The sequence below is a fragment of the Arvicanthis niloticus genome, chromosome 5 (genome assembly GCF_011762505.2).
Source record: "Arvicanthis niloticus isolate mArvNil1 chromosome 5, mArvNil1.pat.X, whole genome shotgun sequence".
Lineage (NCBI taxonomy): Eukaryota > Metazoa > Chordata > Mammalia > Rodentia > Muridae > Arvicanthis > Arvicanthis niloticus.
The window spans coordinates 19,536,633-19,558,227 of record NC_047662.1 but is presented as its reverse complement, the minus strand read 5'-3'; the positions used below and the strand labels follow the sequence as shown (position 1 = coordinate 19,558,227).

Genomic DNA, 21,595 nt, shown 5'->3' with positions numbered 1-21,595 from the left:
AACAGCAGAGATCTATCAGCATACACGCAGGAGTTGGCCTGGCCTGCCAGTTACAGGACTTTATGACTCTAACACTCCTCACTAACCTGTTATTAGGTTCAGACCAGTGGCTATAGAATAAGCTCCTGGTCAAACCCAAATCGCATGCTGTAAGCTTAGAGACCAAACACACATTCATCTGTGGTGTTTGCTATGATGTAACATGGAACCCACACCAGCAACAGGCAGAACAGTCTTTGTGGAACTTTATACCTGTATTATACATGAATATTTCCTGAATTAATGAACTAGCTCTTACATACCTCTACTTACCCTACTGTGGTAGGTGGAAGCTATAACAGACGAAACAGACTCACCATTTCCTCATTACTATGACAAAATACTGACAAAAGAAGCTTAAGGAGGACTTGTTTGGCTCATAGTCTGAAAGGCTAGTCTGACACAGGAGGGCAAGCACTGAGGCAGAAGGGCCCCTGGCCTCTCTGCATCCACCAAGGGCAGCATGCAAGTGAAGTGAATGCCAGCATACACAACAATCCTTTTCCTCTTCACTTCTGCAGGGAAGGTACCTCCTATATTAGGGGCACATCTTCAATCTTCAGTTACACCTCTCTAGAAATGCCATGGACACCACCAAGTGTGTCTCCAGGATGACTACAAATCCAACCACATTGACAATGAAGATAGACTCAACTTCTCGGACATTTGACTTAAGATCCAGTGAAGATTAACCAGCCCTGGTCCTGAACTCCTGGAATTCACAGGAACAAAGCAGCATGGGATGAGATTCGGATGAATGGCACAAAGGGCACAAGCTGAAACAGAGAGCAGAAGGGGCTTGTTCTGCTAAGGGAGCAAGGAGGTCAGAGAAGGGTGCAGAAGCTACCTCAACTGATCCTGGAGAACATTCAGCTTCAGAAACTGAGTCCCTAAGACACTTGAAATTCAATTCGTTAAGAGTTAGTTCTGTTCCAAGCTATTTCTCATAAGATGCCATGAGCAGCCAGGCATTGTGGCACATGCCTGTGACTCCAGTAATTGAGTAGGCAAGATAGGAAATCTCTGCAAATTTTAAGTCAGCCTGGCAGTCTACACAGTGAGCTCCAGGTCAGCCAGAACTACAGAATGAGACTTCCTAAATAAATAAAATTTTACCTTTGAAAGTTAAGCCTTGGGCTGGAGAGATGGCTCAGCGGTTAAGAGCACTCACTGACTCACACTGACTGCTCTTCCAGAGGTCCTGAGTTCTATTCCCAGCAACCACATGGTGGCTCACAACCATCTGTAATGGGATCTGATGCCCTCTTCTGGTGTGTCTGAAGACAGCTACAGTGTACTCATATAAATAAAATAAATCGTTCGAGGCCAGCCTGGTCTACAGAGTGAGTTCCAGGACAGCCAGGGATACACAGAGAAACCCTGTCTCGAAAAACCAAAAATTAATTAATTAATTAATTAATTAATTAAATCTTAAAAAAAAAAAAAAAAGAAAGTTAAGCCTTAGATGGCCATGGTAGCTTCTCGTAAGTCCTAGCATTTGGCAGACTGAGGCTGAAGGACTGCCATAAGTTTGAGACCAGCCTGGACTCTACAGTGCGTTCCAGCCAGCCTGGGCTACAATAAGAGCCTGTCTCAAAAAAGTTTTTTAGAACGACAAGCCAGAAGCAGAAACAAGGCTTCCCTTAGGGGCATGCACATTCTCATGTGGTTGGGTATCTTGGCACGCTTGCAAAGGGCTCTAAGAAGGACCACAAGTGCTGAACACAGTTACTGTGAGCAAGAAGTGCTTTGGGGAGCTTCAAGAGCCCTTATCTGAGAACAATATGTGCTCTGGCCTAAAACAGGAGGCTTCTCCCATCTTGCTGTTCCTCTGCCTTCCTCTATAGGCAGCCAATCAGAACAAACCTTATTGCCATTTAACTACACTGGGATCTAAGCAGAGAAAACACTAAACAACAAAACTTACAGATCATGCTGCTCACACAGGACCAGCCACAAGTAAAGATACCTTTGACAAAGGCTTAACACTTAAAAAGCCAGTTTGAAGGGAGTGGGGGTGGGGATAGCGACACAATGACAAAGTCAAAATATTTCCCTTGCTTATTTTACGTTTACTTTAAGAGTCCCTGTAAACGTTCTAACATATTTTAAGGAACAGAGACATATATAGACCACAGGACTAATCCACGGAGTAGCCTTTCCAGTGAACCAAAAGCAAGGGAGGAAGGCAGATTGAAAAGTACTGGCTGATCTCATTATCCCAGCTTAGGAAGCTGTGTAAGTGTGACTTCAGCCCTGGATCACACAGCTATATTTAGTTTATACCTAATATGGATGAAGTCCTGACCGAAGCCATTTCCTCTCTCCACAAAAAGAAACTTCCTTGCTTTTCTTCTATCAACAATGCAACGGGTGGGCTCCTCTGAAGTGGGGGTTTTAAGAAAGAAAAGAGAGAAGGCTGGAGAAAAACATTGACAAATTAGGCTGTGGCTTTTTAAACTCTGCCTACTTTGGCATAGCTAAACTTGAAAACAATTCTGAAATCAAAATGTGTGATGTTCAAGTGAGGCTCCTCCTTTAGACTGCTAGAGAGGAAGAGACTGACTAACCCGGCTTCCAAAACACAAAGGGGCAAGCAATGGAAACCCTGTAATTCCTTCTACATTGTACCAAGCAGTGTATTCTGCAGGAGTGTCTGTCCACCGTAGAGCACCTGTGTGCCATGTATGAGGCCTGGGGTTCAAGCTAGACCCTAAAAAGAAAGAAAGAGGTGGGAGAAGAAAAGGAAAGAAAGAATCAGATATTAAATCTCAAAGACCTCAGTGCAGACCCCAGGACTGCTACTTACTGGCCCTCTCTGAACCTCACGCATGACACAGAACTGACATGCATAATTCAGAGTTTATGTGAGGGTTAATTTAGCTAACACATATAAAAGATTGGGGACTGTGCCTGCCCCATAATCAGCACCCAGAACTGTCTATTATCCTGGCTTTAATATCTTGGCTTTTATCGGTTTACTGTGTCCTGCGTGGGAGTAAATTAAGTACTTTCAAAAAGTTTATAACATTATAATAAGATGAAAGATAAAGTCACTTTATGATCCTTGAGTCACCCACTAATCACAGTCATACTCAAGTTTTAAGGCTTTATTACCATCCCATTGTGATACAAGAAAGAAGCCAGACACCTAGAATCTAGAAATAAATACACAAAGGGACTGCAGTTGTACCCTTCCCCCTTAAAATGACTAGCCGATCATAACACATGCCTTTAATCCCAGCACTCGGGAGGCAGAAGCAGGACGTCTGTGCTCTAGGCCAATAAGGTCTACAGAATGAATTCCAGGCCAGCTAGAGATTAAAAAATAAATAATTAGATAGATAGATAGATAGATAGATAGATAGATAGATTAGATATAGATAGATAGATAGATAGATAGATATAAGCATATAGTTTGCAAACAAGGCATGTAGCACAAGCATGTAACCCAGCACTCAGAAGGCAGAGGCATAAGGATTTTAATTTCAGTGATAGCCTGGGTTTCAACTCTTTCAAAAAAAAAAAGAAAAAAAAATCATGTAAATTTACACTACTATTTCTTCTGTTAACAATTAAATGAACTCAGAATCTCTTGGGATAGAGACTTTAAAATATTTAACCGTATCTACATTTCCCTTAAGAGAGCATTATTCAATACCAGTTCATATATAACCAATCAACTTAATAGCATACCGCAAAAATAAAAAAGAATAAAATCTGGCAGCACAGGAAAACAAAAATCACTCAAAGTACCTCCACAGAACCACTCTACTTAACACCGCAGACTGACTCTTGACCACTTTTGAAATTTCACTTTAAAAGAGGAAGAAGAGAAAGACACTCTTCCTAATGCTTTAGCTTTAGTCCTGAGGCTGAGCAGATGAATTAAGATGGAGCACGCCCTTACTCAGAAAGGAGTCCCAGGCTCCTCCTGGGCCTTTTTCATAGTAGCCCCTCACTTCTGATTGACAATGGAAAATCCCCCACCTATTTGCAAAGCCTCTTTGCAAGCAGATCTTAGTAATGCCTTCGAGGTTGAGACCACACATATCACACACATGACTGACATTAGACCAGCAGTCTAACTCTGACTCCCGAAGGCAGCATTAGAGCAAGTGAGTGGGGCCCACTGTGTTCGCTCTGTGCTCCTTACTAACTTCTAACCTTACCAAGCCCGAGTCAGGTTCTATTACCTCAGTGGAGACACCAAGTGAAGCAGGAGCCAGGATTTAAACACAGCTGCATAGCTCCAGAATCCAACTTTTAAAACTAAAATGTGTATGGGTAGGCACATGTGCCAGGGCATTTGGGGTCAGAGACAACCTTGGGTGTCAGTGTGCACCTTTTGCTGTATTTAGACAGGGTCTCTGACTTACCACTACCCACGTCAGACTAGCTTGTCTGCAGACTTCTAGGGAGTCGATGTACTAGCAGCACAAAGATCACAGGTGCACACTGCTGTATCTGGCTCCACATGGGTCCTGGGGATCCAAACTCAGGTCCTCACACTTGAATGGCAAGCAACTCCCCCCAGCTGAGACGCCTTCCCAAACCTCCAGTGTCCACTCTTACCTAGCACACTCTGACAAACAGCAAAACACTAAACTTAACTGTACACTTGAAATATAAATTCCAATTACCTGCACCTTCGAAATGGAGGAATGTTCTAGTGCCAACATAGAAAGCACAGGTGATACTGTAAGCAACCATCACCCTCTGGCTCTAACTTGGAGATCTCAGACCTCAAATCTTAGCACTTAGAGGCTGAGGCAGGAAGGCTGCAGGTTTCAAAGGCTAGCATGGACTATACTGAGAAAGTCTGTCTCTCAAAAAAAGTAAAAAAGAAAGAAATGATGGGAGGGAGGGAAGGAGGAAAAGGCTTTCTCCTTTTGAGGTACACTAAAGCACAACAACCATGAGCTACCACACTGGCTTTCCCAGATTGCTCTTTTCACTTGTTCTGTATGGATTTGTCGGTTTGGTTTATGGTACTGGAGATCCAACCCAGAACCCTCAGTTGCTAGGCAAACATTCTACCACTGAACTACATCCCCAGCCCCAAGCCAGCGATTTGCCTCACTCTTTCAACCTATTTGCCTGGCTTCTTGAATGAGCATTCTTGTGACTTTAACAAGCAAGCACTTGCATTTTCCCAGTCATGTGTTTTGTTTTGTTTTATTATTGTTGTTTCTTTCTTTTCCCGCTGGCTGTCTCTGGAATAAAGCGTGTGGAAAGGGGGTTGGAGATGGGGTTCCTCAGCAGCATTTTATTGAAGAATAATCCAACGAGCTACCCCATAATGCAGTTACACACAGCACTGCACAAACATCTGCAGCAGCTCGATTAAGTATGAACACTCTTCTCTGCCTTGCTTCTGCCCTGCATTTGAGAAATGCAACAGAAGAGTAAGTCCGGGAGACTAAGCATCTACTCTAAATACACTCGGGCAAGCTTCTGCAAGTGGAGCAAGCCTCCCAGCCCGGCAAGTACAATGGCTCCCCAGGACAGAGTTTTCAGGGACTCTGGCAGAATGTTCCTTCCTACACCATCGCTCCTCCAGCCTGGAGCTGCAGAGTGCATCTGCGTTGTTTCCCCTTGGCCTGGAGCAGCTCCTGGCATCCAACTGGCACTTAAGGAAATAAGGAATTAAAAAATGGTAAAAATTTTATAAAATGACAGAAAATGTAAGCCGCCTAGGGAGAAAAAAAATCAAGTTAAATCTTGAAAGCTCAGTCTTCATTTTATTTTGGGAAAGGCTGCTCTTGGTTCCACCATTAGAGAAAAGATTCCTGTAGTTTACCATGCGAAGTTTATCTTCCAAAGCCTAACCAGACTGCAGAATAAGACCCTACATCAAATGAACAAAAATTTTTTTAAAAATCATACACACAAAGCTTCCCCTAGAGCCAGCAGTGGTGGCACCTGTCTGTGACCTCAGCAACCAGAAGGTAGGGACAGTTTGCCAAGCATTTGAGGCATCCTGGACTACATGAGCTCAAGGTTGGCTTTGGCTACCGACCCTGTCTCAAAGTTCACTCCCTAGCTGAAGAAGGGGGTGCGGAACACACACCTTATCAGGGACCTGAAATGAGAAAATTGAAAATTCTTTAAAATAAGACATTTTGGGTTTTGTTTGTTCGTTTTGGTCTTGTTTTATTTGTTTTGGTTGGTTGGTTGGTTGGTTGGTTGGTTTTATTCCAGGGATTTGGTGGGAGACAGGCCTCAGTATGTAGTTCTGGCTGGCCTGAAGCTCAGAGATCCACCTGTGACATTCAAGCAATCTATTTAGTTTTATTTTCTGTGTTTGTTTTGCCTGTGTATGTGTATTGCATACATGCCCAGTGCCCTGAGGCCAGGAGGACATCAGATTCTCTGGAATTAAGAATTACAGGCAGTTACAGGAACCAAACTAGGTCCTCTGAGAGAGCAGCCAGTACTAACTGCCAAACCATCTCTCCAGCTTCCAAAAGAAAAAATTCTTAATGTACTGCTTTGGACTTTGAAGAGAAATAAAAATCAGCATACTGTAAGCAGCACCAAGCCATCCTAAAAGCTCGAGTTAAATGAGACTACCACTGTAAGTTGAGATCTCTTCCAGCTAAGGACTGTCACACAAGAGTGAGTGGAAGATTCTGAGAAATGCTGATTAGGAAAAATCTCACCACTAAATCATCAGTGTTTTAATGACACACCAGCAATATCAGCCAGCCTGTGCTTTATTTTCTGTCAACTATTCATCAAATACAACTGTCAAACAGACACTCCTTTTCCAAAGGACTGTGTATTTTACAGAGTATTTATAATGAATTCTAACCAGCAGCAGTAGAGTTAGGGCCTATCAACTGTACTTAAGTGCATTTACTCATTCAATAAGACTTACTGAACGCCTGGTGGGAAGCAAGCAATCTACAGAATACTGTAGTGGACACAAAGATGACCTACAAGGGGTCCTATCTATACACTGAGCTTCCTGTACTATAACAAAGACATGTGGAGTGGAAATGGTTCTCCACTGATAGGTAACAGAAAAGTGATCCTGAAGAACTAATAAAGACATGTAAACAGACTTAGTGAATCACGTAGAGTTAAACAAATGGGAATGTGATAGGAAAGGTGGCTTTGGGCAAGCAGCATAGCCCATATGGAATAAGGACTAGCTAAGGTAGAGGCCCAGAAAGCAAGAGGCACATATGTCCATTTACTGGGTCTCAACTATGACAGCTGTAGGCTTGAATGACAGGCTGTGGCTCTGGAGTTAGTTCTTCACTTAGCAGAGTGTCACAAAATGGTTTCTGCACTTGTCAAGTAACGAAGAGGAGGAACATCTTACTCCGGATCTTCAAAACACAGTGCGTGTGGCAATGCGTATCTCCTGCTGTGGCTGCAAGTGTACTTTCCGTTCTAGGGAGAATAGTTTTAAACGTGTCCCATACTTCTGTGTTTCCATAGATCTTTGTTGCCATTCCAATTCCTTGAAATCTGTTCAACTTCTAGAGCCTTTCCTGTACCCCCAGTTTCAGCTGTTTGGGTTTGTTTCTGTTCTGTTGCGCTTCCTTTCCTTTGTTTCATAAGGATTCAGGCACTGATGTAGGAGATATATACATCTGTAGGCAACTCCTTCATTGTTACAGCATGCAGACTTAGTTGGAGAGAAAGCTATCTACTTGTGATTAAGTGCTGTACAGAGACAAAAAGACAGCAGGGAAAGGGACACTGGGAATGACCTGGTGTCTGCTTGCTTCCTCTTCCCTCCCTTCCTTGTTTCTTTTCCTTCCCTTTCTCCTCTCCTTTCCCTCTCTCTGCATCTCTTGAGTCCAGGCTGACTTCCATTTTGCTATGTAGCTGAGAACCTCAACCTCTCGATCCTAAAAGAGACCAGATATTGATGTGGCAATATTTGATTGATATTTCTGTGGCATTTAAAAGATGTAAGTTCTTCATTCTGAAGTGACAGGAAAATGCCTGGAAGCCAGAAAGTAGCATCGGATCCTCTGGAACAGGAGTTGACAGATGGATGTGAGCCACTGTGTGGGTGCTGGGAACCAACCCTGGTCCTCTGCAAGATCAGGAATGCCTCATCAAGAGGTCTGGAGATGGTCTGGAGGGACACATCAGCAGGTCAAGGGCACTTGCTGCTCTTCCAGATGACCCAGGGTAGAGTCCCAAGATCAGGAACTCAGGGCAAGCCTAGGTTATTTAGGGAGTTTGAGGCTAGCCTGGGCTAGCTGAAACCCCTTCTCAAAAAGAAAAGACAGAAATTAAGGCCAGTGAGATGTTCAGCAGATATTAAGTCACTTGCCACATCAAGCCTGATGACCTGAGCTCAACCTCAGGATCGACAGTGTGAAGGAGAACCAACTCCTTACAAGTTGTTTTCTGACTTCCATGTAGTCAAGGGGGTACACCACATACATGCATACATATATAAAGATATAAAAATATAAGAAAAACATACAAGTCAATCATGAGTCTTATGCCTGTAAAACTAGCACTTAACAAGGCGGAGGCAGTAAGAATGCCTTAGATACAAGGTCAACCAGGGCGGCAAGTCAGTCTGTCTCTGTCTTGGTCTTTCCATCTCTCTGTCTCTCTCTTTCACTTACACACACACACACACACACACACAAAGGTATTGTAGCCCTGGCTGTCCTGGGACTTACAGATCCACCTGCCTCTGCTCCCAAGTGCTAGCCATGTACCATCACCACCCAGCGGGAATTGTTTATAATTAATTCAACAACCAGCAAGTATCAGTTTTACTTCAGATAAACCTAACTTACTTACAGATTAGGACATAAAACTAATACATGAGTTTCTTTAAACAACTACTAAAAAGCCACGTACAGCTTCAGTAATACCTTTCATCCCTAAATATCCCACTCATCTTTAAATCAATTATCTCATGTAGACTATCACATAGAGAATCATTCCTAAGCTCTTTTCAATGAATTTGGCTTTTTGTTTGTGAGGGACTTTCTGTGTTTTTTAAGACAAGGTCTCAAACAGCCTAGGCTGGCCTAGATCATATGGCTAAGCCAGCCAGGATCTTGAACTTCTGATCTGCCTTCCACCACCCCCTAACTGCTAGAATTAAGTTTTATTCTGTTTGGTTTTGAGTATGGACTCTTTAGTCTTGAACTAGAGATCTTTGTGCTTCAGCCTGCTGAGTGGTGTGTGTGTGCGTGTGAGAGACAGAGAGACAGAGAGAGACTCATTATATAATGCAAGTTAACCTAGACCTTGGTTTTTGGTTTGTTTTGTTTTTTTTTTAATTTTTCGAGACAGGGTTTCTCTGTGTAGCCCTGGCTGTCCTGGAACTCACTCTGTAGACCAGGCTCGCCTCGAACTCAGAAATCCACCTGCCTCTGCCTCCCAAGTGCTGGGATTAAAGGCGTTCGCCACCACCGCCCGGCTAACCTAGACCTTGTAACAACCCTCCTGCTGCAACTTCAGGAGCATAGGATGAACTACTACTCCCAGCTTCCACTGGCCTAACCATGTATTACAGTCAAAAGATGGCGCTATGCAGCTCACTACTGTCGTCCACCATGGCTCATCTACCCATCGGCCAACGTTACTTTAGGAGAAAAAGAGGGCCTTTGCTTAATCCTCTCACTGCTATTTGCTTCCATCACTATCCCTGTACACACCCAACAGATCCTGGGCAGACTAGATCTCCCCACCTCCCTAGTCCACACATACAGTAGTAAAGTCAACTCTGAAAAGCAGCTTCCACTTTTAGAACAGATTTCTCCTGAAGAGCACACAAAGGGAACTCCTACCTGACAACCATTTAATCAACACCTATTTGAACAATTCTAGATGTTATCGGTGACCTTTGATAGCTCAGCTGAGAAAGTAGGGGACTGTAACTGCATGTGAGCTTTCTGAGGGCAGGGATGGTCCTGTATTCCTTTAATCCCAGGGTAGAGAGAGGCAACTGGAGTTTGAGGCTAGCCTGGTCTACAGAGTGAGTTCCAGGACAGCCAGGGCTACACAGAGAAACCCTGTCTCAAAAACAAAACAAAACAAACAAATAAAATTTTCCTTTCCTTTAGCAAAGACCAGACAGAGCAACTGCTTATGAAAGAAATGGACACCATCTAAGTTTCTTTTATAAACCTAAGTAAGTTTTCCTTACGCAACTCAACTCACACACGTCACATATAGGATCGGCCTCCTCTTTCACTTTATTCTTACAGGAAGACTAAAACATTACACAAAAACTCTCAAGGACTCTTTCATAAACAGTCTTTGGAAAAAAAAAAAAAAGACTAGGGCATATTTGCAATTAAAGGCCCTACTGACTGTGAAATACAAGGGTCACCCATGTTACTGATGGCCAGAGACTAGACTAGGCTACTGTATTCACTAAAACATGCTGTCCTCTGGCCAAGCAGTACAAGAGTATACACCCTTCATGCATAACAACCGTTTCTTAATGATTTATTTATTTTATGTATGAGTAATACATACTTTGTGTACACTGTTGCTCTCTTCAGACACACCAGAAGAGGGCATCAGATCCCATTACAGATGGTTGTGAGCCACCATGTGGTTGCTGGGAATTGAACTCAGGACCTTTGGAAGAGCAGTCAGTGAGTGTTCTTCACTGCTGAGCCATCTCTCCAGCCCTTAACAACCGTTTCTTTTGTGCCCTTAGTGTATGTACATCTCACAGCAACCACTCCCCCCCCCCCCTTTCCTAAATGGTACAAATTCCTAATTCATTTGCCTCTAGATTTTAATGACTATGCACCTGAGTAATCTACCACCTGGTCTCCACCCTCAAAAATAAAAATAAAGCAACTGCTTTGGTTGTTCGACAAGAAAACCACGGGAGAGCACTAGAGCACCGGGGAGTCCTCCCAGGTCCTGACCTTGGCTCCACCTAACTGCAGTTTTCATGCCCGCTGTTTATTCAGATTTGCGTGGATTTATTTTTCTCCCACACATACAAGAGCTGGGCTGCATGCTGGTAAGACTCAATGTTTGTGTTATACCAGGTGATTGACAATTTTGCAACTCTATGGCAAGAATTAAATGTTCTTAAACACACACACATGGGCACGCACGTGCCTGTATCACCCCACCACCAGAAAAAAAAAAAAAAAAAGCAAACAAACAAAAAGAACATGGAACACTGTTGGGCTTCTTGCTTAGAGCTGCATTTTATATTCAAAGAAAAAGAAACAAATCTCCTCCAGGGGTAGAAGCCTGTGGTGCAGTCTGGGGTTCATACGTGGCCCTGGTTCCAATAGTGCTACTTGTTCACTCAATACTCAAATGTAAACGCTCTTATTCCAAACACTGTCTTATTTATTAGGTGGTGACTTCATGAGTTCATAGTCTAATACATTCTCCTGATTTTACATTCTAAAATAAAAAGAGGAAAACTTAAATACTGCCAATTGCTGTGCCTGGTGTCCAGGCTATTCTGGAGGCTGCAACAGGAAGATCAAAAGTTCCAGACCTGGGGCTGCAGTGATGGCCCAGTGCTTAGGGGCACTGGCTGATCTTCTAGAGGACCAGGGTTCAATTCTCAGCACCCATATGGCGGCTCACAACTATGCAATGCCAGTTTCTTCTGGTACCTGACAGCTTCTTCTGGCCTCCTTGGGCACGAAGCACACACAAATGTAACATGACAGGCAAAACACTCCCACACATAAAATAAACGAATATATTTTAAAAGGAACCAGGAGTCAGAACATTTACCTTTAATCTCAGCTCTCAGAGGGAAGTGGATCTCTGAGTTCAAGGCCAATCTAGTCTATATTGAGAGTTCCAGGTCACCGAAGGCTGTACCATGAGACCTTGTCTCAAATAATTTAAATTTTAAGGGCTGGCATTACTTAGTGATAGTGTGTTTGCCTAGCATACATAAGGCATTGGGTTCTATTCCTAGTACCACCAAAACAAACAACCAAACAACAACAACAACAAAAAAAAAAAAAAAAAAAAAAAAAACCAAAAGCTAATTGATACTCTTCACACTAATACTTGGTACTGACCACTGAGGTCTTGTGAGCCAAGTCTCATAAGAAAAGCAACAGAACTAAAAGCTCCTAAGAAATTCACAAACACATGCCCTGAACTAAATTTAGATTTCAGCTAAATCATACTCCAATGGTTTGTAATCATAACCCAAATGTCATTTTCCATCATAGACTCGCTTCCACTCTCTGTCCCAGCCTCTAACCCAGCAAACCTATCCTAGTTTTCTGTTCTGCTTGATAAAAATCTTAACTCATCCTGCCTTAATCACACTTCCCATCCTGCCTAACTCACTTCCCAGAGACTCACTCATCCCCTACTCCGGAAACCGGAAAAGGAGAAGCCCAGGCTCCTCTGTTGGGGAAGCAGGGGAAGGGGAAGTCTTGCTCACCACTCCCCTCCTGGCTTCTAGGCACCCCTCAGGCATCCTTCCAAAACAACCTGAAGTCTCTTTCCTGTCACTAGTGCATTAGGCGTCCCCTGTCAGAATTTTATATTTCACCAAATCACCACCTTGGTATTTGACAAAAGTAGCCTGTTTTAGGGCTCCAGAAACAGCCCAAGGATAACAGGAACAAGGGCAGTTTCCTTTAACCTCACATTTTACACTATTTCCAAGTCCTTAAAAGTTCCTCGCTCTAGACACCCCAAATGAGCAAACCAGTTAGACAAGGGTACACTGTCTTTTTAAGTTCAATTGTTCAATCTCGGCACCACTTTTCTATAGAAAATTTATTGAAAGCACTGAAGTCTGCCCTTGCAACTAAACATAAAAAAAACTCCCACTTCACTCTGGCAGCAGGATCCACTCACACCTCCCCAGATGGGCTGAGGAAGAGGTGGGCAGACAGCAGGCCAGCAGTGGCGGGAGGGAGAAGTCCCTGGAGAGCAAAGCCTGTGAAAATAAATGCACACACTAAAACCAAGGCCAGAGCTTATAAGGCTCAGCCTCGGCTTGTCAGGATCTGACTATCTGGCTCCTCCTTTCAGAGGCCCAGCTGCTCCTGGGGGACTTCACAAGTGATGTCTAAACTCAAATTCCCTTTCTCACCTACCTCCAACCTACCTAGCCCCCTACTTGTTCAGGGTCAAGTTCAAGCCTACTTCAATTTTTCTGTCTAGCTCCTAATTTCCCATGAACCACATTTGACTCCATAAGCATGTACCATCTTGTCATTTGTTTTGTGGTACTAGGGATCAGTCCTAGGACATAACAAGTTAAGCAAGACCTCTACTACCCAGTTACAACCCAGTCCTCTCCAGACAGGTTATCACCATATGGTCCAGACTGGCCTTGAATTCACTCTGCAGACTAACATCCTATAAAAAACCCCTCCCAATCCCAGAAGCTTGGGACTACTGCAGACAGTGATAACCCAATTCAAAACGGTAGTACATAAAGTTTACATTATGGCCCATAAAACTAAGTCCTGCAGAGAGATTACCTCTTACTTGAATAAGAAATACACCACTTCACACAGATGCAGCCAAAGTGGAGAAACAGTGGTGTTGATACAAACCGGGGTCATACAAGCAAAACAGAACTTCAAATGCCTGATTACCCTCAGTCTGTGTGTTAGCCTTGCACTCTGGAGGCTGAGGAGAGAAGACTGCCACAAATTCAAGGGTAGCCTGAGCTACAGAGTAAGGCCCTGTTTCAAATAAAAATATAAATAAAAAGAGAGAAACACCAAGTACACAGGTCAGTAATCACCTCTCTGCTTCTTTCATTTGTGGCTCATGAGTTAATATTTATTTACCCTTACATAAACAGAAATCTTGGACCCTAACTACAGATATAGCCAAGAAGATATATTGGTAGAAAATATGGCAGATACACGAAAAGATCAGAAGTACTAACTTACAAAGGAAATAGAGGTAAGTAGCTATTCACATGGGACTGGCATCCGTGGGCTACAGAAAGTAGGACAAAGGATCAAAGTTCATGACCCAACATCAGGACCTAAGAAATAAGTTGTTCAAGAACAGGGTGTTGAATGCCTGTAATGCAGCACCCAGGAAGCTGAGGCAGAGCTGCTCTTAGAGGACAGCCTGGGCTTTGTAGGGAGTGCAAGACTAGCTTAGACACAAAGGGAAAACCCATCCAAAAACAAGGAAAAAAAAAAGGGGGGGGGGTGTTGTTTCCAATTCAAAGAAGGACAGACAAGACATACACAGGGATTGAGTGCTTACTGCTGGTGGTAGCCATGCAGCAGGACCTGCAGAAGATCAGAGTTCAATTCCCAGCATCCATGTTGGGCAGCACACAACACCTTAACTCTAGCTCCAGGGGATCTGACATCCTCTTCTGAACACAAGGGCACCTGCAAATACGTGCATATACCCACACAGATGTGCACATACATAGCTCAAGATAAAAATAGCTTTTAAACATGTTTTTTTTTGTTGTTTTTTTTTTGTTTTTTTTGTTTTTGTTTTTTTGTGCCCTGGAAGGGAAAAGAAGCAATCTCCTGCCCAGCACTATGTAGCTTAACACAGAGCACCACAGAGCAGGCAGACAGCTCAGCACTGCAAGCCTTGCGAGCCTGCAGCGTGGCTCCTGTGGCTCCTGAGTCCAAGCTCCAGAACCAACAAGGTGGAAGGAGAGAATTCACTAAGTTCCTCAATGACCTCCAAACGTGTGCTCTCCCACACACAGACACAATGAGTGCATTTTTTTTTTTTTAAAAGATTTATTTTATGTATGTGAGTACACCGTCCCTATCTACAGACACACTAGAAGAGGGCATCAGATCCCATTACAGATAGTTGTGAGCCACCATGTGATTGCTGAGAATTGAACTCAGACCCTCTGGAAGAGCAGTCAGTGCTTTTTTTTTTTTGGTTTTTTCGAGACAGGGTTTCTCTGTGTAACCCTGGCTGTACTGGAACTCACTCTGTAGACCAGGCTGGCCTCGAACTCAGAAATCCGCCTGCCTCTGCCTCCCAAGTGCTAGGATTAAAGGCGTGCGCCACCATTGCCCAGCTCAGTCAGTGCTCTTAACCACTGAGCCATCTCTCCAGGTGCATTTTTTGTTTTTTTAAACACACACACAAAAAAAGTTTTCAGCCATATAGTGGTGACTCACACCAATAAATCAAGCACTTGGGTAGCTGAGGCAGGACTGCCATTAGTTTGAGGTTGGTGTGAGTTCAGGAGCCAATTCGGATCAGACTGAACTACAGAAGAGCCTATGTCCAAAAGCAAAAACAAAAGGAAAAAGTTTTTGGCTACAAACTCAGAATACTTGACTGAAAAACTCACGCTGTTTAGCATACCACCCTAGAGTATTTTTCCCCATGTACATTTCCTACATCCAGGGTTTGAAAAGAACCCAACAGCCTTTACCACCTTTTCCTTTTCTTTCTCCTTTCAAACAACCAACTGGGTCTGTAGCAGCGCAAAGTTGGCTTATACTAAAAGAGTAAAGATCATGTCACAGACAAAAAAAAAAGAAAGAAAGAAAAAAAAAGAAAAAAGAAAAAAAGCTTGAGAAAAAAAAATTGCCCAGGATAGCCCAGCCAATGGGCACAAAACTATACGGCTGATCTCTGACCTCCAAGGCCAGAGACCTATGAATTCAGTGGTTCACACTACGAATATGGAATGCTGGGAAGGGGTACGCAAGTGACTCAGCTTTGGGGAAATGCACCCCACCCATCTCCTTATGGAAATATTAAATCAACACTGAGCACAGCATAAGGTATCCGTCATGTACTTCCGAGAGAAACAGAGTGTATGTTTGTGTGTGTGTGTGTGTGTGTGTGTTGCTAAAAATCACACACAGGGCCTTGCCCATGCTAGGCAAGTGCTCCACCACATCTCCAATCCCTAGCCTAGTTTTTAAACATTTTTTCTTGCCATATTTTATTGGCTAGGACCTTCCAAACCACGCTGAGCAGAAGCTATAAAGTGTAGTATCTGTGACTCTGAGTTGTTGTGTTTGCTGTTGATTTTGAGGCTGGGTTTTCTATATGCAGCCCTGGCTAGCTTGGAACTCACTATGTAGACCAGGCTGGCCTCCAGCTCAGAGGTCTGCCTGCCTCTGCCTTCCAAAGGCTGGAATTAAAGGGCCAGGCGTACAACACATAATTATATAATTATAATCCCGAGTGCCGTGACGAACGCCTCTAAGGTCTGCTCTTACCACTAAGCACTGCTCTTCTCATTAGCATATACAGTTTTAGAGCTTGCTTTTGGCTTTGTTTTACTTTATCAAAAGTCCTTCCTGCTGGATTTGAAGCTTCACACCTGTAATCCCAGCCTGAGGCCGCCTGAACTACATTATGAGTTCCAAGACAGCACAGGATCCAGAGGAAGACCCTGTCTCAGAAAGAGAGGAGAGGGCAGCCAAGAAGAGGTAAACCATTATGTCTCTTCTCCATCTCTGGCCTAGCCTGTTCCCTTCTCTACAGTTTTCTATGCCCTTCTCCCCATTTCTTCAAGTTCCTTCCTACATGCCTCAAAAGTATTGTCTGCCACCTCCAGTCACAAAGATTGTGATATTTTGAGAGCCCTAAGCCTTTTTTTCCCCTAATGTTGTGACCCTTTAATACAGTTCCTCATGTTGTGGTGACCCCCCCCCCACCGTAAAATTATTTTTGGTGCTACTTAATAACTGTAAGTTTGCTACTACTATGAATTGTAATGAAATTATCTGCCTTTTCCAATGGTCTTAGGTGACCTCTGTAAAAAGGTCCTTAGACCTTTCAAAGGGGTCTCCACCCCTCCCCCCCAGTTGAGAACTGCTGCTCTAGACCAAAAGAGAAAAAAGTTTCTATAAAACCCACAACTAAAAGAAAACACTAAGGCAAACATTATGACCACCCTGCAGATTTCTACCATCCACCTCTGGAATATATCCTTCGATAATTTCCTCTCTTTCAAATTAAAACTAAGAAAGAGCAGACTTAGTACTGGATGCCTGTTGAATTTCTAGTGTTGTGGGTTTCCTCATAAGCCTGGATATTTAGTAGCTAACAGAATGTCAGGGTTTCGAAGGAGACTCGGTAAAGCAGGGGACCCAGATGTTTGCTAACTTTTCTCTCCTTCACCCCAAAAGGGAGAGGCGCAGAGAGCATTCAGAGCGTGTTCCTAGGCGAAGAAGGCAGCTCCAGGATTTACAAGCTGAGGAGGGCGAGAGGAATGAACCTTTTTAAGCCCGAGGGAGCGGAGAATTCAGGTTTTCTTTCAAATCAAAAGCGCTTGCCGAGGTGGCAACACCGACGAGAGCGGCCAAACGGTTGCATCATGTGAAAACGACGCGCTTGAGAAACAAGAAAACCAGATGGTGGTAAAACACCGGCAGGAAAACCCAAGTCGGGAATCTCCGTATTTTCCGGAAGCCTTGGGGCATCCACCCTTCTTTTCTCTTTTTTTTCTTTTCTTTTCCTTTTTTTCTTCTTCTTTGCAGTTAGTCGTCTGGGTTTTGGGTGTGTGTCAGGAGGCTCACATTTGTAACCCAGGCTGGCCTCGAACTCGAGGCACTCAAGCCTCTACTGCTGGGTCACAGCCTAGTCACCACGCCCGCATTAAAAAAATTCTCCCCTCCCCCATTGGGGAGGAGGGCTGGGTTGAGGGTCCCACGTATCCCAAGGTTGCCCTGGGTTCATTAAGTAGCCAAGGCTGGCCCTGAACTCCCGATCTTCCCGAGACCACTTTTCCCAATTGCTGGGTTTAAGGCTCCCGGGTCCCCCGGGCCCCTTTATTTTATTTAACATTGTATCGAAATTAAAGTTTCAGTTTCACACCGGCCAGGCGCCAGCGTTCAAGTAAGTTGGGTGAGCCATCAGCCGGGCGGCCCGAGCTGGGGCTCGCGGCGGGGTGGGGTCGGACAGGGCGAGGAGGGTGACAGGACCCACGCGGCGCGGTGGAGGCGCGTCCCGCCCTGCGGAGTCGCCTCTCTGTCGCCGCGCCCGCAGGGTCCGCCAAGGTCCCGCTGCGAGGCGGGAAGGCGCGGGGCCGAGACAATGGGAAGGGGTGCGGGGGGTACGGCGCCGCCTCGGGCCGCGGGGACGCCGCGTGGGGGCGCTTGGGGTGCGGGGGGGACACCAGCCCGCGTCGCTCGGGACGCTGAGCGCTCACCTTGACGAAGAGCTCGATGAGGGGCTCTTTGTCCTCCTCCTTCAGCCCGTTCAGGGGCATCGACAGCGCCATGGCCGGTTGGGCTGGGCTCCGCGGACGGCGGCTGCGGCTGTGGCTCCGGGGCTGCTGTGGCTGCGGGTTCCCGCCGCTCGCTCGCTGGACAGTCCCGGCGTCTAGCTGCCCGTGGCCTCAGATCCTCAGCACCGCCTCACGCCTCGCGCGCGACTCTGAGGGGGTTGTGGTCCCAGCCGCTTCAAACCGCTGGGCGGAGCCCGGTGGGCGTGGTGTGGGCGGAGCATCGGTCGGGCGCCCTAGGATCCTGCGGGGTGGGGGGGAAAATGGGTGGGCCGGAGGTGGAGGGCGTGGCCTCGGGCGAGGAAGGCGGGGGAGCGCTCTAGGTTCTGCGGACCGACCACTGGGGAGCCTGGGGGACGCTGGGGGGCGCGGCCTAGGCTGGGCAGCGCGCATTGGCGGGGCGGTTTCCCCGGGAGCCACGCCCCCCCAGGAGGCGGGAGGGAAAGGTCCCCGGAGCCGGAGCCTGACACCGCCTCCCTCCGCGGCGCAGCTGCCGCTGGTTGGGTGCCAGGTGACCTCATGCGACGGCCCCGCCTCGCGCCCTCTCCCCCGCTGCAGCCGCAGGGACTCATCGTCCCCTCCCGTTCCCGGGGCGGCGGCCTCCTCGGCTCCTTCTTTTAGGCGCGGCCGCCTTTTCCTGGAAAACTTTTGCGAAAGTTTTCATGTCCTTAAGAAGAACTTTTTTCTTCTTCTGACCGCGGGCGTCCTTTCGGGATCCTTCTCTATGAGAAGTCGAGATACTCAAAAGCTCTTATAAAGTCGTGCTGTGTCCCAGGTTCTGAATTAGGCCAAAACGGTGGGACAGAACTCCGCTCCTGCACAACCCCGGTGCTTGAAGCAGCGCCAGACTCTTAAAACGTTATCCGTGCCCCACCTGGACCGATTCCTGTCTTCCGTTCACTTGGAGAACTTTAATGAGTATTAAAGTCACCTGAGTGCCGCCCTCCCTCTGCGCGCAGGGGGCCCTGAGTACTTTACACCCTGAAGGCAGGGGCCTGAGACACGTGATCTACCGCGGAATGCCTGGAGTGAACCTCACCTCTGGAAAACTTGCCTTCTGGCTTTCCTTAATCTGCTCATACTGTGCTGCCTCCCAGGTTAGGGTGATGAGTGAGTTGATTAGAAAGGCTAAATTGGGGGCTGGGGGGGGGGGAGGGGCGGCACGGTTCTCTCGCATCCTCTGTGCCTAGTGTGGATCAGAGTGCTTCAACAAATTGGAATGATGTGTAAAAATGCGATGCAACCTGCAACTTTATCCTCACTCAACCGATCCAAGTTGCTAGATCTCTGAGACGGATGCTGTGCCCCAGCAATTAGACCCAGCAATGCTCTGGAGTAAGGCTGTTTTAAGTTCACAGTTTGTCGGTGGCCTTAAACACCCTAAACCTTGGCCTGACTTGGTGGCATCTATACGTGGCTCTCAGGAGGCCAGGAGTCTCAGGCAGGAGGGCTGAGAGTTTGAGGACAGTCTGGACATATTGCAAGACTATATAATAGTAATGGCAGACAAGATGATTAGATGGCCTCTCTCTCTCTCTCTCTCTCTCTCTCTCTCTCTCTCTCTCTCTCTCTCACCAGGGTTTCAGTTTTGGTTTTGTTTAGATAGGTTCCCACTAGGTAGACCAAAGGGGCTAACTCAGATCTGCCTGTCTCTGTCTCCACCTCCCAAGTACTAGGGTCAAAGGTGTCCACCACTGCAGCCAACAATCATATATATATATATATTTTTTTTTTGAGACAGGGTTTCTCTGTGTACCCCTGGCTATCCTGGAACTAGATTGGTAGAACAGGTTGGACTCAAACTCACCTGCTTCTGCTTCCCAAATACTGGGATTTAAAGGCATGTGCTACCTCTGCCCAGCACAATAAAGTTTTAGTAGGCTGGGGATTTAGGTCATTTGGAAGCCTGTCTGCCTAGCAGACTCAAAGTGCTGGATTCTGTTTTCTGTACTGCATAACTGAGTGTGCTGCCCCATGCCTGTGATCCCTGCACTGGCAGGCAGGAAGATCAGGAGTTTAGGGTCATCCTCAGCTATATAATGAGTTTGAAGCTAGCCTGGGCTACATTAGACCCTGCCTCAAAGTAAACAAAAACCTAAGACTTCATTTCAGTATTTAGACTAGAGGGTGGTGTTGGTTATTGCCTTATGTAGTTAGGGAGGGCTGGTACCTCATGGAGCCTCTGGTGTCCTGTCCACCCCTACAGGCAAGGCAGGCACCATGTTCCCACTCAGTGACAAGCTAGTTTGTTATAAAGTAAGAAAAGCCAGCAGGCTGTCCTGTAGAGCAAAACTTGAACCAGAAACAAATAGAAGGGACGGCTGGACTCTGAACCGGGCCCCATGTTAATTTTTCACAGAACTGTGAGCAGAGTAAAGTCCCCTCACAGCCTACCCTTTCCACTATGATCCCAAATGGTAAATTCAAAACACACACACTTAAAATGACCCAGCAGAGCCTAAAAAGACTCCACACTGGCCCAAAGACATCAATGAGTTCACTGGATCCCAGTTACAGTTTATCCAAGTCAGTTTGGGTCCCCAAATTACTCACATGTGTCTGTGCTGGGCCCATGCTGGCCCCCAGCCACCAACATAGAGATGGCCCATACAAGGAAACACCACAGAAGGGGTCTTTCTGTCTCTTTGCTTAAATGGGAGGAAGCCTGTGACATTTTCCAAGTTCTGAGGTAGTGTGGTCTCCAGGACTACGTCTGCCTATATGGACCCCCTCAGGCTCTGGGTCAGACCTGGAGCCTGTGCCTGGGAACCTGGTCACAGTCATGCCTAGGGGTCTCAGTTTCTATTCTAATGCTCACAGGCATGGGAGCACAGACAGATCTGGGAGGGGGAGGAAGAGGAGAAAGAAGAGATATTGTGTTTATGCAGGGAGGTCCCACAGCTCCTTGCTTCCAACTTTGAAAGGCAAGATATTTTTGCCCTGTGCTCCTGCTTGTTTTTATAACACAGAGAAATCTTGAAGATGGGTGGAGGTGTGTTCTCCTCCATACACACCCCTCTGACCTCATCCCCACCTGATCTCCCTTGTGTGCCCCACCCCAGCCCCAGCAGCCTCCTTTCTAGTCCTTGAACCTATCAAGCACTCTGCTGCCTCAGGGCCTTTGCACTTGCTCTCATCTCCCTCTGAACCCTTTGTCTACCAGAATTCCCACTCACTCCCGTCCTTCAGATCTTTGCTCAAAACAGTAACTCCTTAGATGGTCACCGGGTATCACCTGTGTAAGCTGGGCCCTTCCAGCACTCGTCCAGCCTCTGCTTCCTTCCTCTCCAGAAACGTGTGCGTGTTCCTAGTATATAGTCCTAGGTGGCTTTAACTGTCTGAGAATACAGTCTCAATTGAATTGCCTAGATCAGACCATCCTGTATGCGTGTCTAT

At 45.9% G+C, this 21,595-nt stretch overlaps 1 protein-coding gene across 1 annotated transcript in view; it reads right to left on the bottom strand.

Annotated features, from left to right (window-relative positions):
* Clic4 (chloride intracellular channel 4) overlaps positions 1–18,452 on the bottom strand; it is a 55,587-nt gene extending 37,135 nt beyond the window's left edge. Inside the window, exon 1 of the mRNA XM_034502105.1 lies at positions 18,125–18,452. Within this exon, the coding sequence (XP_034357996.1) occupies positions 18,125–18,196 (72 nt within the window). The 5' untranslated portion in view covers positions 18,197–18,452. The remainder of the gene's footprint in view (positions 1–18,124) is intronic.
* Positions 18,453–21,595: the final 3,143 nt, after the last annotated feature.